At 44.6% G+C, this 21,970-nt stretch overlaps 2 protein-coding genes across 5 annotated transcripts in view; both read right to left on the bottom strand.

The window, feature by feature from the left end:
- Window positions 1-21,970, bottom strand: part of RPL4 (ribosomal protein L4) — a 342,845-nt gene that overhangs the window by 42,541 nt on the left and 278,334 nt on the right. The window lies entirely within an intron of this gene.
- The window catches only part of MEGF11 (multiple EGF like domains 11), a 254,555-nt gene that overhangs the window by 37,859 nt on the left and 194,726 nt on the right, over window positions 1-21,970 (bottom strand). For all 4 annotated transcript variants that reach the window (XR_007778325.1, XM_050978234.1, XM_030228390.2 and 1 more), the window contains 4 exons: window positions 17,554-17,674; window positions 15,951-16,114; window positions 15,453-15,555; window positions 1,687-1,833 (listed from right to left, as the gene is read on the bottom strand). Coding sequence is in view for 3 of the 4 variants with exons in the window: in XM_050978234.1 (XP_050834191.1) it covers window positions 1,687-1,833; window positions 15,453-15,555; window positions 15,951-16,114; window positions 17,554-17,674 (535 nt within the window). In the remaining variant the exon portion in view is untranslated. The remainder of the gene's footprint in view (window positions 1-1,686; window positions 1,834-15,452; window positions 15,556-15,950; window positions 16,115-17,553; window positions 17,675-21,970) is intronic.

Below are 21,970 nucleotides of genomic sequence, written 5' to 3'. Positions count from 1 at the left end.
AACATTCACTGCAATAGATAACACAAAGAAATGTTAAATTGCAGTAAGTGACAGTAAAAATAACTTTATATGTTTTTATTTTTACTCCTGTGATTCTCTGTTCTATAGTTCTGGCTCAGTGGTTACTAAATCATGTCTGTTCTATTTTTCCAGCAAATGAGAATTTTCTCATGGACTGTATGTTCTCAGAGGGTGTCAGGCTCTTACCCCACTGCACATTTCCAGCTGGAGCTTAGCTGACAGGTTGGTTGATGATGCAGTAGCTATAAAACAACCTGGATCATTCCTGGAGACATTTCTGCAGGCTTAAGAGCACTAAACCATCCCAGTGTCTCATGTAATCCTGATTACACAGACAGAACAAGTTGGCTGAGTATCATCTTCAGTATCATCCTCAGCTCTGCCTTGTAATAAAACAGCCTAAATCCTGTTTCCAAATGAATTTCTAAGAGAAAAATGTGGATGATTTTGAGAACAAGCTTAGCAAGGGCTCCTGTTCACCAGCTATTCTTGAGCCCAAATCCCAGAAAAGAGCTGGAAGCAAGCTGGATTCCCAGGCCAAATACTCACAGAGGCAAGAGCAGGACCCCTCTGCTGTCCCCCCAGTGGGGAGGAAGAGTTCTCCCCATGAGATCCTTAGCAAACATCCCCAGGGAGCAGCCTGATTCCTGGGCTTGCAAACTGGGCACAAGGGTTGCTCTTGTAGCCTGGGTGCCAACAGCTGATAGAACCAAGCTGGGTTTTTTTCATTTCAGAAAGGTCACAAACTATTAACTTCTGGAAGTTTTGCACTCTTAGGGTTTTAAATTTGTAAAACATTTTCTTCCTCATCTCCCTGAAGCTCTGAGCTCCACATTTTAGCCTTGGAGAGAGGTTTTGTAGCTACACAGATATGCTGAAGCACCTGGAAATTGGGGTTTATAATGGAAATGCTTATAGGCCATTAACTACAGCAGTGCTAGAGGTCATCCTTATAATGGCTTTAAATAAAAACTGTCAGCTACAAATTCTTTTTAGAGATGAGTGTGTTCTAGTGTCAAGTGTAACTGGTGAAATCAAAGGGGATATATGAACTGGGCATGCAGAATATCTTACAGCAAGAGGAAGAAGAAATGTTGAGCAGAAAACAAAGACCAATGCACTTCTTGTTTACAAGGGAAGATGGTTGGTGTAGGTTGGATCAGTGATCAGGGTCCCTATGGGGCAAATGCAGCTTCCCAGATAAAGCAAATGAGAGGATTTTTATCTGCTTGGTACATTTTAATATGTAGCAGCAGAGCATCAAACAGGAGCTATTTTGGGCTGCTGTGTTTCTTTTTCTGGCACACAAGAAAACATTGCCTTGTTATTTTGATGCCAGTGCTCATCCACTTGTCATGATATGATGGGTGGTGGCTGACTGTTAAACAGGTCTGACTTCCCTGCAAGCCTGAGTCCTGCCAGCTTTGGTTTGTAAGGGTGCTGCTCCTCCTTCCAGGTCACCTGTGACCTCCAGGTGTGATCAGAAGAAGACACACAAGGCACAGCTCAGTGCAGAAGAGTTCTTGATGAAGGAGCATTTTCCAGGCTCTTTTGCCCTCAGGAAGTCATGAGCTAAAGCAGCTCAGAAACTGTGAATTTGTCTGGCTGGTGTCACAAAGGAGCATTTCTACCTGCCTTGCTTCTGCCAGCTAAGGAAAATCTTACTTCTCTGGCACAAGGGCCCTCTGTATCCCGGTGCACAGTCACAGGTTCCATCCTCAGGGGAGCAGGATCCCCCGTTCTCACAGCTGCAGGAGATGGAGCAGTTGGGTCCCCAGCGGCCCTGGGTGCAGATGTTGTCACAGTGGATGCCTAAGGACACAAAGCCACACGTTAGGCTTCCCACAACTCTCACTCTGCTCATTGATCAAAGAAATGCTTGGCTGGACTGATGCCTCACAGTTCCCCAGAGCCAGCGAGGGATCTGGGAAGGAAACAGCTCCTCTTTTATCTGCTTAATAAAGTGAAAATTAAGAAAATGCCAGAGAGGTGAATTCTGTAGGTGTTGGTGGCCGCTTGTTCAGTCCTCAGCACCATTAAAGAAACTCTGCATGTCATCCTAGAGATGAAGGTCAGGAATTGCTTTAAAGTCACAAAATAGCTCAAATAAGTGGTCTGGAAATAGGCATTTGATTGAAGCCTGATTACTTACCTGTTGTGACTTGGACGAACATAAAAAGAAAAATCAGGATTTTGCAAAAACATGTTCAGTATTTGGATTCTTGAACAGAAGCAAATTAAACTCTATTTTGTGTTCTGTTCCCTTCCTGGCTTAAACCCCTGTGCTCTGGTGTTTTGTGCACATAGCCCACATCTACCCAGAACTCCCCAGTTCTGTGTGAATGAACTGAGTTCTGATCCAGCAAGTGGCCATATGTGAGCACAGGCTGAGCATTTGCATGTCAAATGGAGACTGAGACCTGCCAATCCAGCTCCCAGTGCTTCCCAGGGTGCCTGTTTGATATTTACTATTATGAAGAGCAAAGCTGGAAACTGAAAGGAGAACACAGCCAGGAAACTTAACACAAGGCTTCTGGCATGGTTTCAACTGGCTTTGTTTAAACTGGTGACTTTTAAAAACAACCTTGTGCCATGGCTTGTCACATATAAATGTGATTGAAAGAGCTGATCCTGCACACTGTGTCTGAGAGGCTCTCACTCCACTGGAATAAAGCAGTACCAATACCTGCAATTAGCAGGGCTATTTGCATGATCAAGGGCTCCTTGGATGGGTTTGCAGAATCATGAACTAAGAGGGACATTGAGCAGTGCCAGCTGCAGGGAGTGGCACTGGCAGAAACATCTAAGAACAGCAGAAATGGATCAGAGACTGGTTTGGAAATTTTTCTTAGAACATGACCCCAGTGGGAGCCTGGCCCTGAGATCTGGGGGTACCCACATACCCCAGCTGGGCTGGGCTTCCAACCCCAACCTGAGATGTTCCTCTCCATCCCCAGCCTGAGATGTTCTTCTCCATCCCCAGCCTGAGATGTTCTTCTCCATCCCCAGCCTGAGATGTTCTTCTCCATCCCCAGCCTGAGATGTTCCTCTCAATCCCCAGCCTGAGATGTTCTTTACCACCTGTGCATGTCCCACTGCACAATGGGATCAGAGCAGCCCAGGGGTTGGATTAGTGCAGCTCTCTGCAGAAATACAATCCCAATCAGTTCCTCCACCTCTGAGAACTTCATCTGGATGCTGGAGGTAATGCACTGCATTTGGGGAGCTGTGATCTGTACAGTCACCAAAGCCTGAGCATCATTAAATCAGCTGAAAGTCATTATAAATACACTTACAGTGCAGTTTCAAGTTGGTTTTATAAATCTCTGAAGTTAACACAGTAAGAAATACTGCAGAGCCAAAATTTCCCTTTTCTGAAGATTAATCATACAATTATAATGTCCCTTCCTAGAAAATCTTAACCAAGTCTGGCAAAAGCACAGTTTGAAATGTGATTTCTAGTAATACATGATCTTAGCTTTATTTATAAAGAGGCATGGACCATTCTGTACAGCTTAATAAAAACCACATTAAAATACAGTAAAAACTTAATACAAGCTCAATTCTTTCATATCCAAGTAAATAAATCTGAAAAAGGGACTGTGAAAAGAGACAAGGAACATTTGTATTAGTAAAATCAAGAAAAACCATTATTTTAAGAAATTATTTTAAAGTCTTCCGTGCTCCCATTGAAATCAAATATATCCTTGGATTACTTAAACAAGTGCTTTGTGTGTGCATTTATGTCCTTTATCCCCAGTGCTCTGTAATTAAAAAGTCAGAAAATAAATTTTAAATAAACAAACAAATAAATAAATGTGGTTTGTATTTATAAATACATATATATGATCATTTATAGCCTTGAGGCTTAGTGTGAGCTCCCTGAACTGAAATTCAGACACAAACACAGAAAAATGTGCATTTTTCCTCCCAACTGCAGCAGTAAAATTACAATTCTGTCGTTGTGGATGGTCTATTTATAAATGGGGACAATTAAACAGCATTATTTCTTGTCTCTTTTGACAAAGTTTGGAGAAGAATGACACTGCCTCTTCTCTTGTGGAAGGTGCCTGAGTTTGAATGCCAGGGCTGTTCGTGCAGCAGCAAAGCCCTTCCTTTGGTAATGAGTGATGAGGGATGTCTTCCCTCTCCTAACGAGGGCAATGAGTCATTGTGGAGCTGATTGTTGTAGCAAAAGGGAAAGGGGAAAGGAAACTTTCCAGGAGCCACTGGCACCCATTCCAGCCCTTCTTCATTTGTACATTTCCAGAAGACAACCGGGATGGTGCCGCAATCAGGTTTTATTACTTTTTATTGCTCCCAGTTAATTCTCATGGAGGACTTCAATTTTGAAGGCTCCTACAAGCATTGAATTGCAAATATAAATGAGAAGTTAAAATTGCATCTGGACATGCAAGTCTTATGGAATTGTGCTGGGAAAAGCACCTTCATTTTACAATTCCCTAACCTGACAGCGTGTGAAGGGGGAGTCTATCCCTCCCAGCTACTTTACAGTCAGAGTCAGTGAAGCAGCAAGATTCTGTAATGTAAAACTTTAATATTTATTTAGGAACTTGCTGATGAACATTTCTGATAAGCAATTAGTTTTCAATTTCCAGAACTACAAGAAATGCTGAAGTTGACACACCTCTGTCCTACCTCGTGTTATAACCACAGATTCCTAATTTATGAACAAAGTCCTGGTTTCACATGCCTGGTGTAGAAATTAGGAAGACAACTATCAGAAGTCCTTGAAGCTGCAGGAAGCATTTCTATACATAAACTCTATTGCCTGGATACCAGGGAATTATCTGCCAGCCCGAGGCTGTGGTTCACAATTGCAGACACTGGTATAAAATTACACTTCCAAGACCTTTTTAAACAATGTTCTGGGGGTGAATTGTAAATGAAATCCACAAAACTTATAAAATTGTAGTTATCCACAGGACATGGGTAAAAGATCTGCACTTTTGCAGTAAGGCAGAGCCCAGGTGAGAGCAGAGCCCACTGTGGCTTTAATTCAGTCTGTGAAACAGCAGCCACAAACTCTCCATGGCCCAGCAGGGATTTGGGTATTGGATTCCTGCAAGCACTGGCTGCTTTCCAGTGGGATTCCCTTTGGACTGCTCTGTATATGGCATTTAGCTGACAGTCCCAGGAGCCTCCCTTTTCCTTCACTCCCTTTTCCCCACACCAACCTCCTTTGCACACATGGTGGGGAGGAAAACCAGCCCTGAGGGCCTGAATTTACTGTGGAAAACACAAACTGGGCTCAACTCAGCCCACCAGAGTAGTCCCAACTGCACTGTTCCAAGGGACAACCACCCAGGAGAGCTGCTCCAAACTCCTGCCCCTCCAGGACAATTTCCTAGCAAGTGTCCAAGTGGCTGCTGGCTGGGACCTGGGGAATATCTGGGGTAACTCAGCCCAGACTTGCCCAAGGTGAAGCCATTTGGTTGGGCAGGGATCTTCCAACATGGAGCTGCAGACAATCCTGAGAAAGGAAAGCAGCAGGGAGAGAGGTAGAGGAGGAAGAGAATCCCAGGATCTCAGAAAGGTTTGGGTCAGAAGGGACCATAAAGCTCATCTTGTCCCACCCCCTGCCGTGGGCAGGGACACTTTCCACTGTCCCAGGCTGCTCCAAGCCCTGTCCAGCCTGGCCTTGGACACTTGCAGGGATCCAGGGGCAGCCACAGCTGCTCTGGGCACCCTGTGCCAGGGCGTCCCCATCCTCCCAGGGAAGAATTTCTGCCCAGTATCCCATCTAACCCTGCCCTCTGGCAGTGGGAAGCTGTTGATAGAAACCTGTGTCTGTCTTACATGGAGCAGTTTCAAGTTTGACCAGATGAAGTCAATCCTTGTATTCAAATTTACAAATCAACTGTGATGGATTAATCCAACATCCACACAAGCACCAGGAAAAGGAGCAAGAAAAAGAAGAGGAAAAACCCCCCAAGCCATACAGTGGGATGTGAGGCATCTATTGAAGAGCTCCTTCACAGGCTGCTTCTGTTAATAATCTTCAGTGGCTCCAAGTTTGTCAAAGTAAAGCAGATTTAGTGCTGCCCAAAACTACATCATGCTGAAGGACTTTGGAGGGTAAAATTCCTGAAAGCCAGGCATAAGCAGAACTCCCTTTTTTCCCTCTCCAGCTTCTGCAATTGCACTCGTGCTTGGGGATTACGTCTCTGGCTCTTAATAAAGCTGCCATTGTTTCTCTGCTGTGTCTCTGGACAGTTGGGAACTAATACTCCAAACACAATAAAAGAGCAAAAATGGATGCAATAAATGAGAACCAGTGGCCTGGTTTTGACCACTGCTATCCCCCTGACAGTAGCCTCTGCAGCAGTGCCCAGTATCTAATTATTTTTCAGGGATGTAGGAATTTGATAAATTATAGGATGTAGTTCCCTCCCCCCCAAGTACTTTAATTTTACACCTACCAGTGTATAACTGTAATTATTTCTCTGAATAAGATCTTCAGCTTTTTTTTTCCCCTCAATAGTCCCAATCTAAAGACAGATGCAACATCAATTAGGAATGACAGGAATGATTTCAGCAGACATTTGAATCCAACACAAACATTGTGCTCTCCTCCACCTGTCTTTCAACATGACATGAAGTCATAATAATCTCTTATTTCTGGCATTTGAATAGCTTTGGAAAGAGCTGCTTTTTATGCAAAAATAGGCACTGGATTGATGCAGGCAATGCTGTGGAGGCCTGAGGTTTGGTGAGTCACGCTTGGCTTTGATGTGGAATGCTGGTGGCTCGTGTCTCTGGCAGGATGGATCCCCAGTGCTGGCTGGTACCTGCTGACAGGGCACCCACCCAGCACACACCCTCCAGCTGATGCTGCAAGGCTGGCTGGGGTGGAGGGTGTGGGCAGGGGCCAGCAGGGAGTTGAAGGTACTGGGAACAGCTCTGGGAATGTGTCAGTGGCTGCTCTGCTGGGCACCCTCCCTCTGGTCCCTGTCCCACCTGCAGGGATCCCACTGGCAGCACCCCCACCCAGCCCAGGTGGCCGTGCCAGGGGCAGAGCCAGAGGCCACCCAGGTCACCCTGAATCCTGCCTGGGCCTCCTGGTTTGTACAGTCATTTCTGACAATAACTTCTATAATCACACATGCATGTTTTCTTTAACCTTATTCTCTTGTCTTTCCCTGATACTCTCATTGCTGCTACACTTCTGTTGTCCCTATAAATTCTGTTTAAATTGTATTTGAGGTTAGGTCCATGTGCTTTCCTAAGCAGAGACTCTTCTGCTGCTTCAGTCTCTAAGAGGTAAAAGACAGCTCACTAAAAGCACAAGGAAGAACTGTCCAAGCTGTGGATCAGCTGCTCAGAGGGGCCATCACAGAGCATGAACAAGAGTTCACAAAGAATTCTTGATGCTTTTCCATCACTTTTTGCATCTTTGTATTTATTCCTACCTGAGGCAAACCCTGAAGTATTTGACTCAGAGCCAGTCAGAAGCACCACAGCTCAATTCCTGACAGCTCAGCATTTAAGAATGCTGAAGAATGAGAAAATCAGTGTGGGGAGGGCAGCAGATAGAAGAAAACATAAAGGGATCTCTCATAAAATTAAATGGAAACATTAAGAATTGATGGCTGCTCATCTAGTCTGCAAATAAGCTATTTTTGTTTTTATATAGTGAAACTACTCAGCAGAGAACAGCAGCCACACTCACATTATCTATGAACCTCTGTGGTGTTCTCAAATGCTTTTTTTCACTGATTTTTTTCCAAACTGGTGCCATGGAGCCCTTCCTTCTCTTGCTGAGCATCATTCACCAGTGCATTCAGAGGGGCAACTCCTGAGTGTAACAGCCCATCAGTCTAAATGAAAGCTCCATGATCTGGTCCTAAAATATGAAGAATAAGATCTTTCCTGGAGCCAGTGAAAAATTCTACATTGTCCCTTCTCCCATCTGTGCAGGGGCGATTTAAGCAGCCATTAATGGAAGTGTTTTTCTGCAAGTAATACACTTAGAGCCTAATGCACCTCTGTGCAGCTCTAATCCTACCCCTATTTCTAATTATCTAGAGAAATCTCCAGGTATGAATCACCCAACCCGGGGAATTGATGCAATAAAAGCTTTTGAGGCAAGAGATCTACCTCACAAGAAATTAGGTAAGTCAAAATGTTTGCTGAAGTAAAGGATGAGCTGGTTCCCTTTGCTCCAGGGTATTCTCCAGGGTGCACTCTTGCAGGGGAAGAGCTGCCCTGAGCAGGTAGGGCAGAGCTGCAGAAAATGGGGCTCAAAGGAGTCAAGCCCTACCCAGCCCTGCTTCATCTTCAGAGCTTTCCTATTTCTCAAATGCTGGGAACAGCTTCAGGCCAGGAGGGAGGAGAAAGCTGGGGAAGATTCAGGCAGACCATCAGCAGGCAAAGAGGAGGAACTGGTAACTGGGAAAAGCTGGATTGTTTTCCTGCTGGAAATGTTCAAGCTCCTGAACTAAACCATGAGTGAAGAACAGCTGAGCAAGAGCTGGGGCATAACCAAAGCCTTTTGGGGTCAATGATGTTGAAATTCCACCCTTTCTCCTGGGTGTGGGAGGGGAAGGAAGATGGTTACAACATTTTTCACTGCAAACTCTTTCGTTAATGATATAATGCATCATAGAATGGTGGATGGTTTGGGCTGGAAGGGACATTAAAGATCATCCCATTGCCATCCCTGCCGTGGCAGGGACACCTTCCACTGTCCCAGGCTGCTCCAAGACCAATGTCCAGCCTAGCCCTGAGCACTGCCAGGGATCCAGGGGCAGCCACAGCTGCTCTGGGCACCCTGTGCCAGGGCCTCACCCTCCCAGGGAAGGCAGCATAAAGAATATTTCTACTTTTTCTACTATCCAACCCAACCCTACTCTCTGGCAGTGTGAAGCCACTCCCCCCTGACCTGTCACTACCTGCTCCTGTAAATAGTCTCTCTCCACTATATAAATATATAAATATATAAATATACACACACACCTCATTTTAGCTTGCAGCCTGTTTGCTGAGCACTCTTCCCTCTCCTCCTCTCACACCCAGCATGCCAACAGCCAGGATTTAGTCTGCTGAAATGTGCACAAATAATTTTCCCCCACTTCTCGCCCACATTTATTTATAGGTGACTATTGTACACACAGCCAGGCTTATATATAGAGTGTCTCTGCATGAAAATGGAAAAGGGCTGGGTACCTCAAACGTCAAGACTCATGTTGTTAAAGCCCATTAAATTAGCATCAGCCAGGATGCCATCCAAGCTCTATCTTCTCTCAGAAATTTAAAAGCTGTCCTTTATTAAGCAAAATTAAACCCCAAAATAAACACAAAGATAAACAAACTTGTGTATCTGCTGTTTATAAGATTATTACTGCAATGATTTGCATACATGCTGAAGTCCTTACTGCAGCTGCTAATTATAGTCTGAGGGTCTGATCCAACTCCCACTGAAAGAGTGGCAAAAATCCAACTGATTTCACCAAAGGTGAAATATAGACAAAATCTGTCACAGGACAAACACAACTAAACCTCACTCAGATGAAAATCAGGAGCCCCCCAGATACCTGCCAAGGAAGGCACAGACATAATTAATGTCAGGACATCAATGAAATCTTTGATATTACTTCAGAATTCATATTTTTGAAAATTAGCCCTATATCAGCAGGAACCATCCTTAAAGGTTCCTGTCAAAGAGAGAATTTTTAAGCACAGCCTGACATTAAAATCTTATCAACTCACTTGAAATTAAGTCAATGAAAAATTAAAGCTAATTTCTAATAAGCTTATCTTACATTCATAGACTAAAGGGCACTTGTGGAATCCAGAGAGTGAGCACACCTTTCATATGGAAAAGATTTTCACACTGGAAAGGCAGAGGCCAGGAGAGAGGCTAAAATGCACCATTTTAGACTGACTCTAGAAATTTCTAGTTTTCCTGTCCATTTAAAGCTAATGTAAGGATACAGAATAATCACAGAAATAAATTATTAATTTTAAAATCTGGGATAAGACTGCCAGAAGTGATAAATGCAAAATATGGTGTAGATAATGGGACTAGACATCTAGAAAATGCATGTTTAATAGGAACTTACTATTGCTCCATCCTGGTATTTTAGGCTCTGTCTTACAAGCCAATGGTACGAAACAATCTGATGGGGAAAAAAAAAGTCAACCCATGACATTGTGAATTCTAAACCACTCTGGATCTTTAGCTAAAAAGCTGCAGGGGCATGAAACAAGTCCTAGATTTTTTTTTTCTGGTTTTAAATAGGAATGGAAAACCAGCTCCCAGTTTTATCATCACATAGGTGAGGTTGATCTGCTAATGACGAGAGAATTATTTAGGCTTCAACCCAGTACAGCTGAGGACAGGATCTGGCCCTAAGATTATAAATTTGATCCAGCTGCCATGAAAGAAAAGTCATATTAGTACAAACAAAATACATTTTATGGAAAGGATTGGTTTTTTTCCTTCAAGGATTTTTTACCTCCTTGTAAAGAACTAGAAAAAGTGAAGTTAAAAATACCTCAGAGCTCCCCGTCAAAGTGGTCAGTGCTCCTTTAATATTCAAAAAGGCTTTCCCTTGAGTAACAGGCTTATCAGTTTTCCTGAATTAATGTGTCCACAGGAGGCAAGAAACATGTTTCTGTGTTTGAGTGACAGTGCAGATGTCACTGCCAGCCTGCAAATGTTGCCAGCCCTGCAGCCTGGTCCCTTGGAGCTGCCCTGGTCTGTGCCCAGCAGCACCTCCTGCCCCCAGCCCACAGGTGGGAACCCTGCAGCTCCAGACTCCCACAGCCCCTGTGCTGGAGCTGGACACGAGCAGAGACCACCAGGGGCTGTGTTCTGGCAAAGAGGGAAGGTTAGTGAGGTTGTAAAGGACAGTGAAATGTGTATTTTGATTTCCTAACAGCAAAGAGGGAGGCTGCTCTTGTGAGCCAGGAATGAAGCCTGAAGGTGTAAAGCACCAAGCTAATAAGATGTTTGTTCCTCAGCAGCATGCATCATTTGCATACCTGTGTTTGCCATCCTGATTAATTAAGGAAAATCTATATGGGCTTCTTTTATGATTAACTATGGGATGCACACTTTTATGTTTTCCATCTCATATCTACAGCACCAGGGTTATTTTTCCCCACACATCTTTGGGCTGTTAAAATATAGTGAATAAACTTTGGCTTTGGGTACTGAGAGAAGCCTCTGGGTACCCCAGCTCAGTGGGGAGCTGAGATACCATCACCACAGCAGCTCTGCAAAACCAGAGCACCACACAAGAAAAAAGGCAGAACAAGATGCAGATAAGACAGCATTTCAGATTAAAGGAATTCAGATAAACAGGATTTTAACTGACCTTAGCATTTAGAGGAGTGGAATCTATCCCCCTGCAGATCACTTCCCATTTAACCCCAGGGTAAGAGCTGAAAGGGTAACAAAGCACACACTGCCACAATTAACCTGGAGCAGCTGGCTCATCCCAGGGAGGAGCAGAGCTCAGCAGGAGGAGCAGCCAGGCCTGTGGCTCTGCTTCTGGGATCAGTCTGGGACTGGGAAAATGGATGGACTCGGCTCTTGGGGGCAGGATGGGCAATCCCTGGGTCTGTCTTCCCAAGGAGCCTCACCTGGCTCTGGACAAGCATCTCCAGAAATCACAGGACAGGCCAGCAGCTCCAATTTAATTATTGAGGGATTACTGAGACAAGCAGCTAAAGGCTACACAGTTTCAACCAGCTGGAATCTGTGAGGAAGCCATTTCTGGTGCAAAACCTGCTGCCAGCAGCTTCCTGAGGTGAGACCAAGCTGAGGGGGTTTGAAGTTCATCCTGCATCCCACAGGGGATGCAGCTGGAGCTGTCATCTCCAGAGCCTCAGCATTACATCTGGCCCAGCAGCACTGTCATCCTGCTCACCCAGCAAGGCCCCAGGGCAGCTGGTCCTTTTCTGTCCACTTTCAGATTAGAGTAATTAAGAAGAGCCTAACTGAAATTTATGACCTTGTCACTTGAGCATCCAGGAGAGGAGGTTGCACCTGGGACAGGTGAGACTCATCCTGCTTCTCCAGGACCTGTTTGCTTGCAAAGGACTTCCAGGACCATGCAGCATTTCTGTGTTTCCATTCCCTCTGTGAATTCAGTGTGTGCAGGACCCCTAATTAACCAAATGTAATTAGCACTGAGCATTTTCATTTCAACCTGAGTGCACATAAAGTAACAGCTCTTCCACAAATGTCTGGTGTGTTGGGAGCTCTAAGGGACCTGTGGACACACACAGAACTGCAAGAACAGAAAGGTCTGTACTGAAATGCACAACAGAGGTGGAGAAAGAGAGCCTTATTAATCCTTAAAAAACAGCCTGAGCAATCCAGACTCAGTCCTCTGAGAGCAAGACTTTTCATTTTAAACCCTGTTTGGATTTCCAGGGTACTATTTGTATACATGAAGTTACAAATGTCCAACCTGGAGAACTCCAGCCAGTGCAAGGCTGAGCCCTTGGTGTCACTGCATCCCACATTTCCTTCCTGTGGAGGGAAATTCAGCTCTGCATGGCATCGGCAGCTCACAGATCTGATTTTGGCCAACATTTCAACAAGTTTCACTTTGTTTTTGCCACATGAGAGCATTTTGCCAATGTAGTTTTGGGCTTCTCTTCTTGCTGAGGTATCTCCAAAGCCACCACGTGCCACTTGGCTGGGGGACTGGCAGCAGGGGCACCAGGTACCAGTGTCCCCAGAGCTGATCCAGCCCTGCCTCTGGCTGCACAGGAACAATTCCCACAGAGCTGACAGGGAGGGATGTGCAGCTTGCTGCCTCTGTGCTTATTTATGCACCCAGCTGGTTTGCACAGCTTTGTGATCCCCTGCTTGAGACGTGGGGATCTCTTCATCACCTTCCCATCTGCCAGGGACACTCAGCTCCTGAAAATTACCTTTCCCCAGCTGGTATCCACAGAAGGTCATTGTCCTGAATAATAGTCTTGGGTGGCAGTCATGACATAATAAAAGGATGGTAGAGTGCTATTAGCTTACATTGCATGCTGCTCTGGACATGACTTTTTCCTTCTTTTGCCAGTCCTCCTCCATGCTCTTACCATCTATCAGTCCCTGAAGGTTTATATCAGTAACATCTTGGAACCACTTTAAAGAAAATGGGTTCAATCTTCCCCTTGATCTTTACATAAAACACAGACATCAAGAGGGAGTCCCATGTCTGGGATGAACATACAGAATATGCTGTTTCAGATGAAGTTTTGTGGCTATTAGGATCAGAAAGCCATGTGAATTCTCTGTTTGGTGTGAGTGGGCAGGAGAACCTTCAGAAGTTCCGTGATCCTGAACTTTTCTGATATTTTTCAGGCCATGCCTAATTAGTACCAAAATCAGAAAGCAAAAATTTCAGCCTGAATTATTTATCACCTCATATTAATAAAATGCACTGCAATACCCATCATGGCCCAGTTCACAACAACTGCAGATAAGATTAATCTTTCACTGATGCCATACTTCTTAATATGAAAATATAATTATCTAGCTGAAGAGTTTCTTAAATGACATACTTTCAAACTGGTAGGAGCAGAATTTATCCTTGTGTCTGGTACCAAGCCAAGTGGAAAAAACATTGGAACAGAATTGACAAAACACGTGTTGGTTCTGTCTGTCAGCATTTCCACCTTACAGGGCCCTGTCACCATTTCAACTCCAACCTGGTCTCAAATATGGATAGAATATTTTCCTCCCTGAAATGGGATCCTGGAGAATTCCAGAACTGCAGGAGCACACTGAGGGATAAAGTGCTTAGGCTGCAGCAAACCCCATCCAAGTTAATATACACTCACCTTGCCCAATGTGGAAATTAAAAGAAGGACATCAGAAATTATTCTTACCTTTAATTAATTAGTATCTGCATTTGATGTCCAATTACAGATGTGCAAATGCCTTGGAGAAAAAGCCACACCTTCAGTCTGCACTGTCTGCAAAGGTCAGTCCCTGCAGTTTCCTCTGGAATGCTCCATCCAGAAGATGTGTAATAAACTTTTAGAGTAGGTGTATAGAAATATCTCTCTTCAAATTACTCTACTTTTAAAAGTCATTTTTTTCCCTTGAAGAAGCTCACAGTGACTACAGGAAGATCACCCAGCTGTTTCTCTGCTGATCATCAATAATGAACAGTAGAGTTTTAAAGCCTGATAGATGGATATATTGATGGCAAGGAGGTTCAGAGAGAGATAAATGCTGCCCAGCCACTGAGGAAGGCAAGAGAATGAAGGGGGGATGCAAGTGAGCTTATAAAATGAATTTTCTTGGGGGAAAAATGCCCATTTCAGGGTTACATGACCAGTATCTTAGAAAAGTAGCCTTGTTGTAAACAATGTGTAGAACTTAGTATTTTTACATTTTACTTAATTCTTTAAAGATTATTTCCATTGTATGTTTTAGGCATAATTTCATTGCTTTTGCTTCATGCTCCTGGGAGCTGGGCTGCTGTGGGATGTCCTCTCCATCAGAAACAGAAGGTGTGTGTTGGTTTAAGGCATAAATCAATGGGAAAGGTGACAGTACCCCAAATGCTGGCTGCCTGATCAGCCTGCCTTGCTCCATGCATCCTTCCAACTTGTACTTGTTTGAAAAACAATTAAATTTTCCAAATGACTTACTGTTAATATAAATGCATTTTGACTGTCAGTGCCACTGGTGGTTCTGCAGTATATGGAACATAACTTTATTTCCATCCAGGGCCTCAACAGAGAGCAGAGAGAGATTAACCAGCATTTTAGGCAGCAAAGTGTGAAATGGCTGGGTCAATAACTTGCCCCCTACTGCTGTCAAAAGCTGGAAAGAGAACATCAATGTGGAGTCAAGTGCAGGTCTAATTGTACTGAGTACTCCAGCCTGGTCTCTCCAACTTCCCTGAATATTCCTCTCTGTTCTGTGTAATGACAACAGCTCTGTCAAACCAGCATTAATCTGCTCTCTGCAACTTCCCTGTGACAGGAGCCATTGGAAAAGGGGAAGAATCAGAGTTTTGTATGCTGGAGCAGCTGTAATGACTCATCAGAAATGTCCTGTCTGCATCCCAGGTATGATGGTCCTGGGATTCACTGTCCCACAACTGCACCCCTGTGGAAAGGACAGTTCAAGGAGAAAAACTCTGCAGGATTATAGATGATCTGCATCCCTCCTGAGGATGCTTTAACAGAAGGCTAACATCTGGCTGCAGGTTTGGAGCCATCTTCAACTCATCTGAATACAAATTCAATGACTGCCAATTATTGTCACCATCACCAGTGATTTAAATATGGGCAAGTTCAGCTGATCTTGTCTCCATCTATTATTTAGAAGGTTGCAGTCACAGGTCCAGGGCTATAACTGATGCAATAGCAAAGCAAAGCAAACCAAGATAACCCCCCAAAGGCCCAAGGTTGAGCCAGGGAATTGCTGGCTGTACCTGTCCAGCCTGCAAGGCAGCAGCAGTAGCCGGTGACAGGGTCACACCCGTCCGCGTGGCTGCAGTCACAACGCTCGCTGCAGTTAAGGCCATATGTTCCATCCTTCAAGAACAGAAATAAAAAAGCCTCTCAGTGATCAGCTTTTTGTTCTGAAATGTGCAAAATCATCTATCACGTCCCTCTTAATGCTGAGTTGCATTTTTTAAATTAACATACAGAGAAGACAGAAACTCAGTGCCTAATGTTTCTATACAGACCCAAATGAGGAATCACTTTAAAAAATGACATTTAAGAAGCTGCAGATAACACAGCAACAGCTCTGATAAAATACAATGCAAAGTATAATCCATCCAGTTGACTGCTAGAACCCCAATCTGTTATTTACACTTGATTTCCTCAGACATCACAGAGATCCCCCCTGCTCTCTGTTTGGCAGAGCTATGGGGACTGTGATTGAAGGTGGGGGAAGACCACCCCAAATTGTGATTTGCACTCACAGGACAAGGCTGGTCACAGAACTCCCCCTGCCATCCTGGGGAGCAGAGGCAGAAGCCATCAGCTGGCCTGCAGGACGCTCCATTGCTGCAGGAACACGTCTGGTTACAGTTCAGACCCCAGCTTCCACTTGAGCAGGGAATAGAGCAATCCACTCCTTGCCACCCTAAGGAAACAGGGGAGAAACAGCATCTGGGATGTTTCCATGAAAACAGAGGGACAGGCAGCTGGCAAACTGCAGCTCTTTGCTTCTAGAACCAGTTTCTTGGTGTAAATTAAGACTAACTTGGGGTCAAAGATTGACCCTTTCATTGTGACCTCCCAGCTCCACCTCCCAGCATCTCAACACACAGATGGAGGTATCAAAGCCTTGGTGGTCAGCAGATTTAGGTGTCTGATGCCTTTCTGGGAACTTCTGGGACAGTCCCTGTCTGTCAGGCTTGAGACCTTCTGACCTACAGGACTGCAAGAACTTTTCATGTGATACTGCCTGCTTCTTCTGTCTTTTATTTTTCTTTTTTTCCTTTTTTTGAGAATGCTATTTAATATAAAGCAGCTATTACGCCTAAAATAAGACCAATGCCATCATTTCTAGCCATTAAGGCTCAAATCTTAACTACCAGGAGCACAATGACTTTCATTACACTGCAGCTCTGTGTCATGGAGTTGAGCAGTAACTCATGGTTTATACACCCTCATTAAATGGGGTTCTACAGTGATCCATTAATTCATGTTTGAAATGCCAGATTTTATTGTTATTTGCCTCACTTCTGTTTTAGGGCTTATGTATGTCATACAGGCATAGCTCATGCTGGGATTTTGGGGGAACAGAAGAGCTGCTGTGCCATGAAGCAGTGGAGGAATTCTCAGGTGGTCACTGGATCCATGGGATGTGCTCACCACCACTTCTAGGAGGGAATTCTGGACATGTGAGGGAAGAAAAGATGTCAGTCACCTTGGAGCAGGCAAGACTTCTTATTTCTCCAAATAAATGAGAGCCACATCCTCATCCCTGTGCTATCTCAGGAGACAGAGGACACCTGCACAAAGCTGGGGTGTCACCATGTCAAGGTACAGGAGGGTGACAGCTGAGAATGGCAGCAAGGGCAGAGAGCCAGGGACCACTCCACAGTGCCCAAGGGCAGGGCTGGCAGCTGGGATGAGCCAGGAGCCCAGGGCAGCAGGAATGAGACCAGCCCAAGGTGGATACGGGCAGGGAGGAGTCAGGTCAGGGCTGGTGGGAATGACCAAGGCCAGGCACAGCCCAGTGCCAGGGGCTACAGGACACAGAGGCAGGAAGCTCCCTCCCAGTGGCTTTGGAGTCTGGGAGAGACAGGGCAGCAAAGGCCTAAACCCCAGCAGCCAGAGGATTGTTCTGCATTTCCCCTGGGGAGGAGCAGTGTTTCTGCCCCCACACCCACCCATGTTTCTGCAGCAGAGCAGGGAAGTCTGGCCCCTCTTCAGGGCAGAGACTGGACTTGCAATCCAGGCCCTGTTGACCTGGGAGGATAAGAAAATAGTGAAGTTCCTGACTGCACAGCCGTGCCACTTTCAAAGGGGACAGGCACGGATGGCAGGGAGCTGTTAAATGTGAATTTTGTTTACCTTCTTTGCAGTAGCACAGCCCGTCCACAGGGGAACAAGTGCCATCGTTCTTGCAGTTACAGACCGACGAGCAGTTGGTTCCATAGGTCCCTGCCATGCAGGGAATGGTGCAGTCATCTCCCTGCAACCCAGAAAAGTCAGAGTCAGCTGAAGAAATCTGGCATGCAGGAAACTCCCAGCTCGGCACAGGGAAGCTTTCTCTCTCTGAACAGCGAGCAGAGTTGTGAGTTGATTGCTGAGTCTTCAGCACTCGAGCAGTCACCGCTGCTTCCCATGATTATGATGCAATTAGTGCTTTGATTGACTTGGAGGAAAGGGACAAGTTTCTGGCATTCATTCAGCAGGAGGTGGGGAAGTTACAAAAACAAACCTCCTAGAGCAGATGTTAGATCATTAAGCAAAACATCACTTACGAAGCACTAATCACAAAATATACAGTCTGAAACCGTGCAGAGATTGCTCCGCGGTTCTTGGAAAATATATTCTAAGAATAGGGCTGTTAAAAACCAAAAGGATCTCGTACATGCTCTTCTTCCACAGGTTGGCAGAGAGGAAAACGACATGGCAGGTGCATCAGAGCTTTTTGATGTGTAGCTGGTGCCTGCATTTGTTTTCAATTAATTTGCATGAGATTGTGACTTTAGGAAGAAGGCAGACCAGGAGTGATGTGTATGTCAGAGACAGGAGGCACACAGCAGAACACAGAAATGTGGGCTCTGTCCTATTTCTGCTCCAGGTGTGGGCAAAGGGAGGGAAAGGAGCATAAATACTTATATTTTATAGAAATACAGAATGCTCTAACTCTACATTCTGGTGTGCTGTATGCACTGATCAGCTTGTGTGGTTGAAAGGATAGACACAGTTCTTACTAATACTGTTCATCTGATACAACAAGGGAATTAAAATGTGAGCACAATAAGGTTTAAAGCAATTGTGGTTTAACCTCACTAATTGAGGTTTAAGCCTTACTAAACTTAGTGAGTCCCACAGCTGGGTCCACACATTAACATATACAAGGTATTTTGGCTTCCTTTTCCTCTGTGTGTAATCCTGACTTTCACATTGCAAATTAGCTCCTAAATTTACTACTACAGTGAGTCAAACTTAAATAATTTAGTTCTATGCCAGGGAAAGTGAACCTACTACAAGATAAAAAGTAACTCCACTGCATGGTGTGTCCTGTGCCATAGCTCAGGGGAAAAGATATTGGTCAAAATGTATTTTTGCAGGTGAGAGGCTTCACTGTTTGATAGGAGGATCCATTTATCAGGAGTGAAATGTGCACCATGTCAGCTTCCCTATGCTGTGACAAGTACCTCCAGGAGCCTGTATATCACACAGCAGACACCCAGACAGCACAAGGAAATATGAACAGATTTCTGAGCACCATAAACCCCCATCTGCTTTGCTGGAGCAGTTCTTCCTCACACCAGCATGACTCATCCTATTTTAGACCTTTCAGAAAAACTTTGTTTCAGGGGGAAGGAAAGGAAACAGTTAAAACACACTGCTCACAAGTAAATCCTGCAAGCCTCTGATTTTTGAGTGAAGGCACTGTTTGTAAAAGATGCTATCTTTGACCTTGGTGGAGTAAAACAAGTGCCCCTGCAAAGGCCTGGCAGGAAAAGATGCTGCCTTGACAGCCAGCAAATCCAAAGCAGGCTGCCCCTCATTACCCTGCCAGCATGCCTACGGAATGAGCTCCAGGAACCAGGGCTGGCAGAGGGGCATTCAGCCTCCACGCCTAATCAATCCTCTGCCTTTCTCCTGTGTGTGACAATTAGACAGCCAATTAGTGCCACTTAGGAACTCTCATCCTGTGTGAATGAAACTCCCAACTCATTTCATGTACTACACTGAACTGCTGGTACTGCTAATAATTTCTATGACAACTGACCTTATCTGGATTTGAACTAGTGATCCAGAAGGAAAAGAAAATTCCTTTGAAAAGGAAAGGAGAGCAGAGTGATGTGGAGTGAAAATACCCCGTGGGGAGTCACATTAACCAACCACAGAACCACAGAATCATCAGGGTTAGGAGAGACTGAAGATCATCCAGTCCAACCATCAATCACCCCAAAACCACATCCCCACATCCAGACACCTCTAAAGCACCATCTGGGCCAGGGCTGGAGGCAGCAGGAGGATTTCCAGTGTCTCAGCTGAAGTTCTGTGACCACAGAGCAGCTGGTGTTGGGGGCAGTGCTCCCTGGCACAGCTGGGCTGGATTCGCTGGTTTTCTGTAATCACTTTGGATTATCCCAAAGAAGAGGAGCACAACTCCCTGAAAAGGGGTTGCAGTGAGGTGGGTGTCAGTCTCTTCTCTCAGGTAACAAGTGACAGGACTAGAAGGTAAGGAAATGGCCTCAAGTTGCACCAAGGGTGGTTTAGTCTGGATATTAGAGAAAATTCCTTCACAGGAAGGGCTGTCCAGCCCTGGAACAGGCTGCCCAGGGAAGTGGTGCAATCACCATTCCTCAAATCTTAAAAAAACACGTGGATGTGTCACTTGAGGACATGATTTAGTGGTGAACACAGTGGTGGTGCTGGTTGATGGTTGGACTTGGTGGTCTTAGAGGCCTTTTCCACCCTTAAAGATACTGTGATTCTCACAAGCTGAACATCAGGCTGTTGACTCCAAGCCTTTGAGTGTTGGCATTTATTTAATGTACTTGGCTTTATGGACTGACAGAGCTGGGCATTCTGGCTGCCCACCATCCACTCATGTACTTTGCAAACAAACCTTAACTGAAAAAAAAATACCTGCTTTAATGAGATTTCTATCCCCAGGTTTGACAAGTGAGACCTTCAGAGCTCTCTGAGTGACAACTGCCAAATACACTTAACTTCTTAATTACATAAGAGGAAAATGCACTTGAACTATAGCACTGGTTCTAAGATTTTATTAATTATAAATGCACACCTTGTTATTAACATTTTGAACTTGATTTGGGAGAATGACCTCTGAAATGAAATGCATTCAGGTACTGTTAAAGATATGTAAATTCCACCTGCCTCTCACCACCTGCCCGAGTGGATAATGCTGCAGTGTATGCATCCAGCTGTTAATGAGTTATATATTCTAATAAACTGATTTCAAATTGTGTGCATTGAATCTTCACTCTTCAAGTATGCTACTTTATATTTCTATCCTATTTAGTAAAATTAATCAACAGCTGTGCTCCTTATCTTGATTATTCTTTTTTTTTTTCTATTAAGATTGGGAGGTTAATGAGGATAGAGCAATGCCTGGATGTGGTATCCATGCTAGGAAGGAGCAGCTAATTCAATCAAACATATACCCTTGGAAATGTTAAAGCTATATTAGGAAATTGAGCTATAAATAACTTGGTATTTTCCATCTCTGTGTTCCAAATCAGAATGACCCATATGGACATCACAAACTTTCACAGGTGTTTCATTTTCAATATTTTCACTTACAAGGGCCAGCTTATCAAAACATACCCCCAAATCTATCCTCTGGATTATTTCTAATTTCAGGGGTCAAATCTGACTTTAACATAAACAATGGAAAAATTCTTTAGGGAATGTGGGGTCAGGGCCAGCTGTGGGAAATGCCCTGCTCTGTGTGGAGCAGCACGTTCCTGCTCTCTGCTCTGCATCACCCCAGCCTGGGAGAGGCCACCTCAGTGCCACCAAGGACAGGGTGTCCCACACCTCACTCTGCTCAGAAATTACCACTGAGCCTCTTCTTGTTTGAAATCCAGACCTGGGGGGAGCACCCCAACATGGCAAAGATAGAGGAGGGAAGCTACAATTCCTAAAAGTCCCCTTGAAATCAGAATGGATGGTGGCAGTGACCTAAGCAGCCCCACCTCTGACTTTCCATGCCTGCAAACACTTCAGAAACACCCATTTTGCTGGAACTGCCAGCCCTTCCCAGCACCCTGAGAGCTTTGGGCATCCAGTTCTCATTATGGTTAATTCTCCCCCATGGATTGAGGGTGAGGTCCAAGGAACCAAACTCCATTAATAACTCAGGCTGCCAGCTCACATCCATCAGCATCAAATATTAATAGACTCTGAGGGCCACAGCATCCATCTTTCTAGATGGCAGTCAATAATCTGTCTTGTTTCAGTTCAGGGAGGGGGAAGATTTTCCTCCACCAAAATTATTATTGTTCAATATTAGTAGAGCTTAAAGACACAATGCTGCCTTAGGTGTTGGCTGTGTTAACAAGCTCTGGCTGCTTCAGAAACTGTTTTCCCTGGATTAATGTTACCCTAACAAGTTACAGTTCTTGTTTCTTTTAAAGATGCTTTCCTGCTACAAGCAGTGATCAACTCCCTTAAAAATCCTTTTCTGGTGATCAATACACAAATTTGTATTTATTCCTGTGCATTTTGGATTAGGACTTCAAGTCTGTGAAATGCATTTTGAAAGGGGGGAAAAAAA

This window comes from Serinus canaria, chromosome 10 (genome assembly GCF_022539315.1).
Source record: "Serinus canaria isolate serCan28SL12 chromosome 10, serCan2020, whole genome shotgun sequence".
Taxonomy (NCBI): domain Eukaryota; kingdom Metazoa; phylum Chordata; class Aves; order Passeriformes; family Fringillidae; genus Serinus; species Serinus canaria.
Note: the sequence above shows the minus strand (reverse complement) of the source record. Positions and strands in the feature narration are given on the sequence as shown.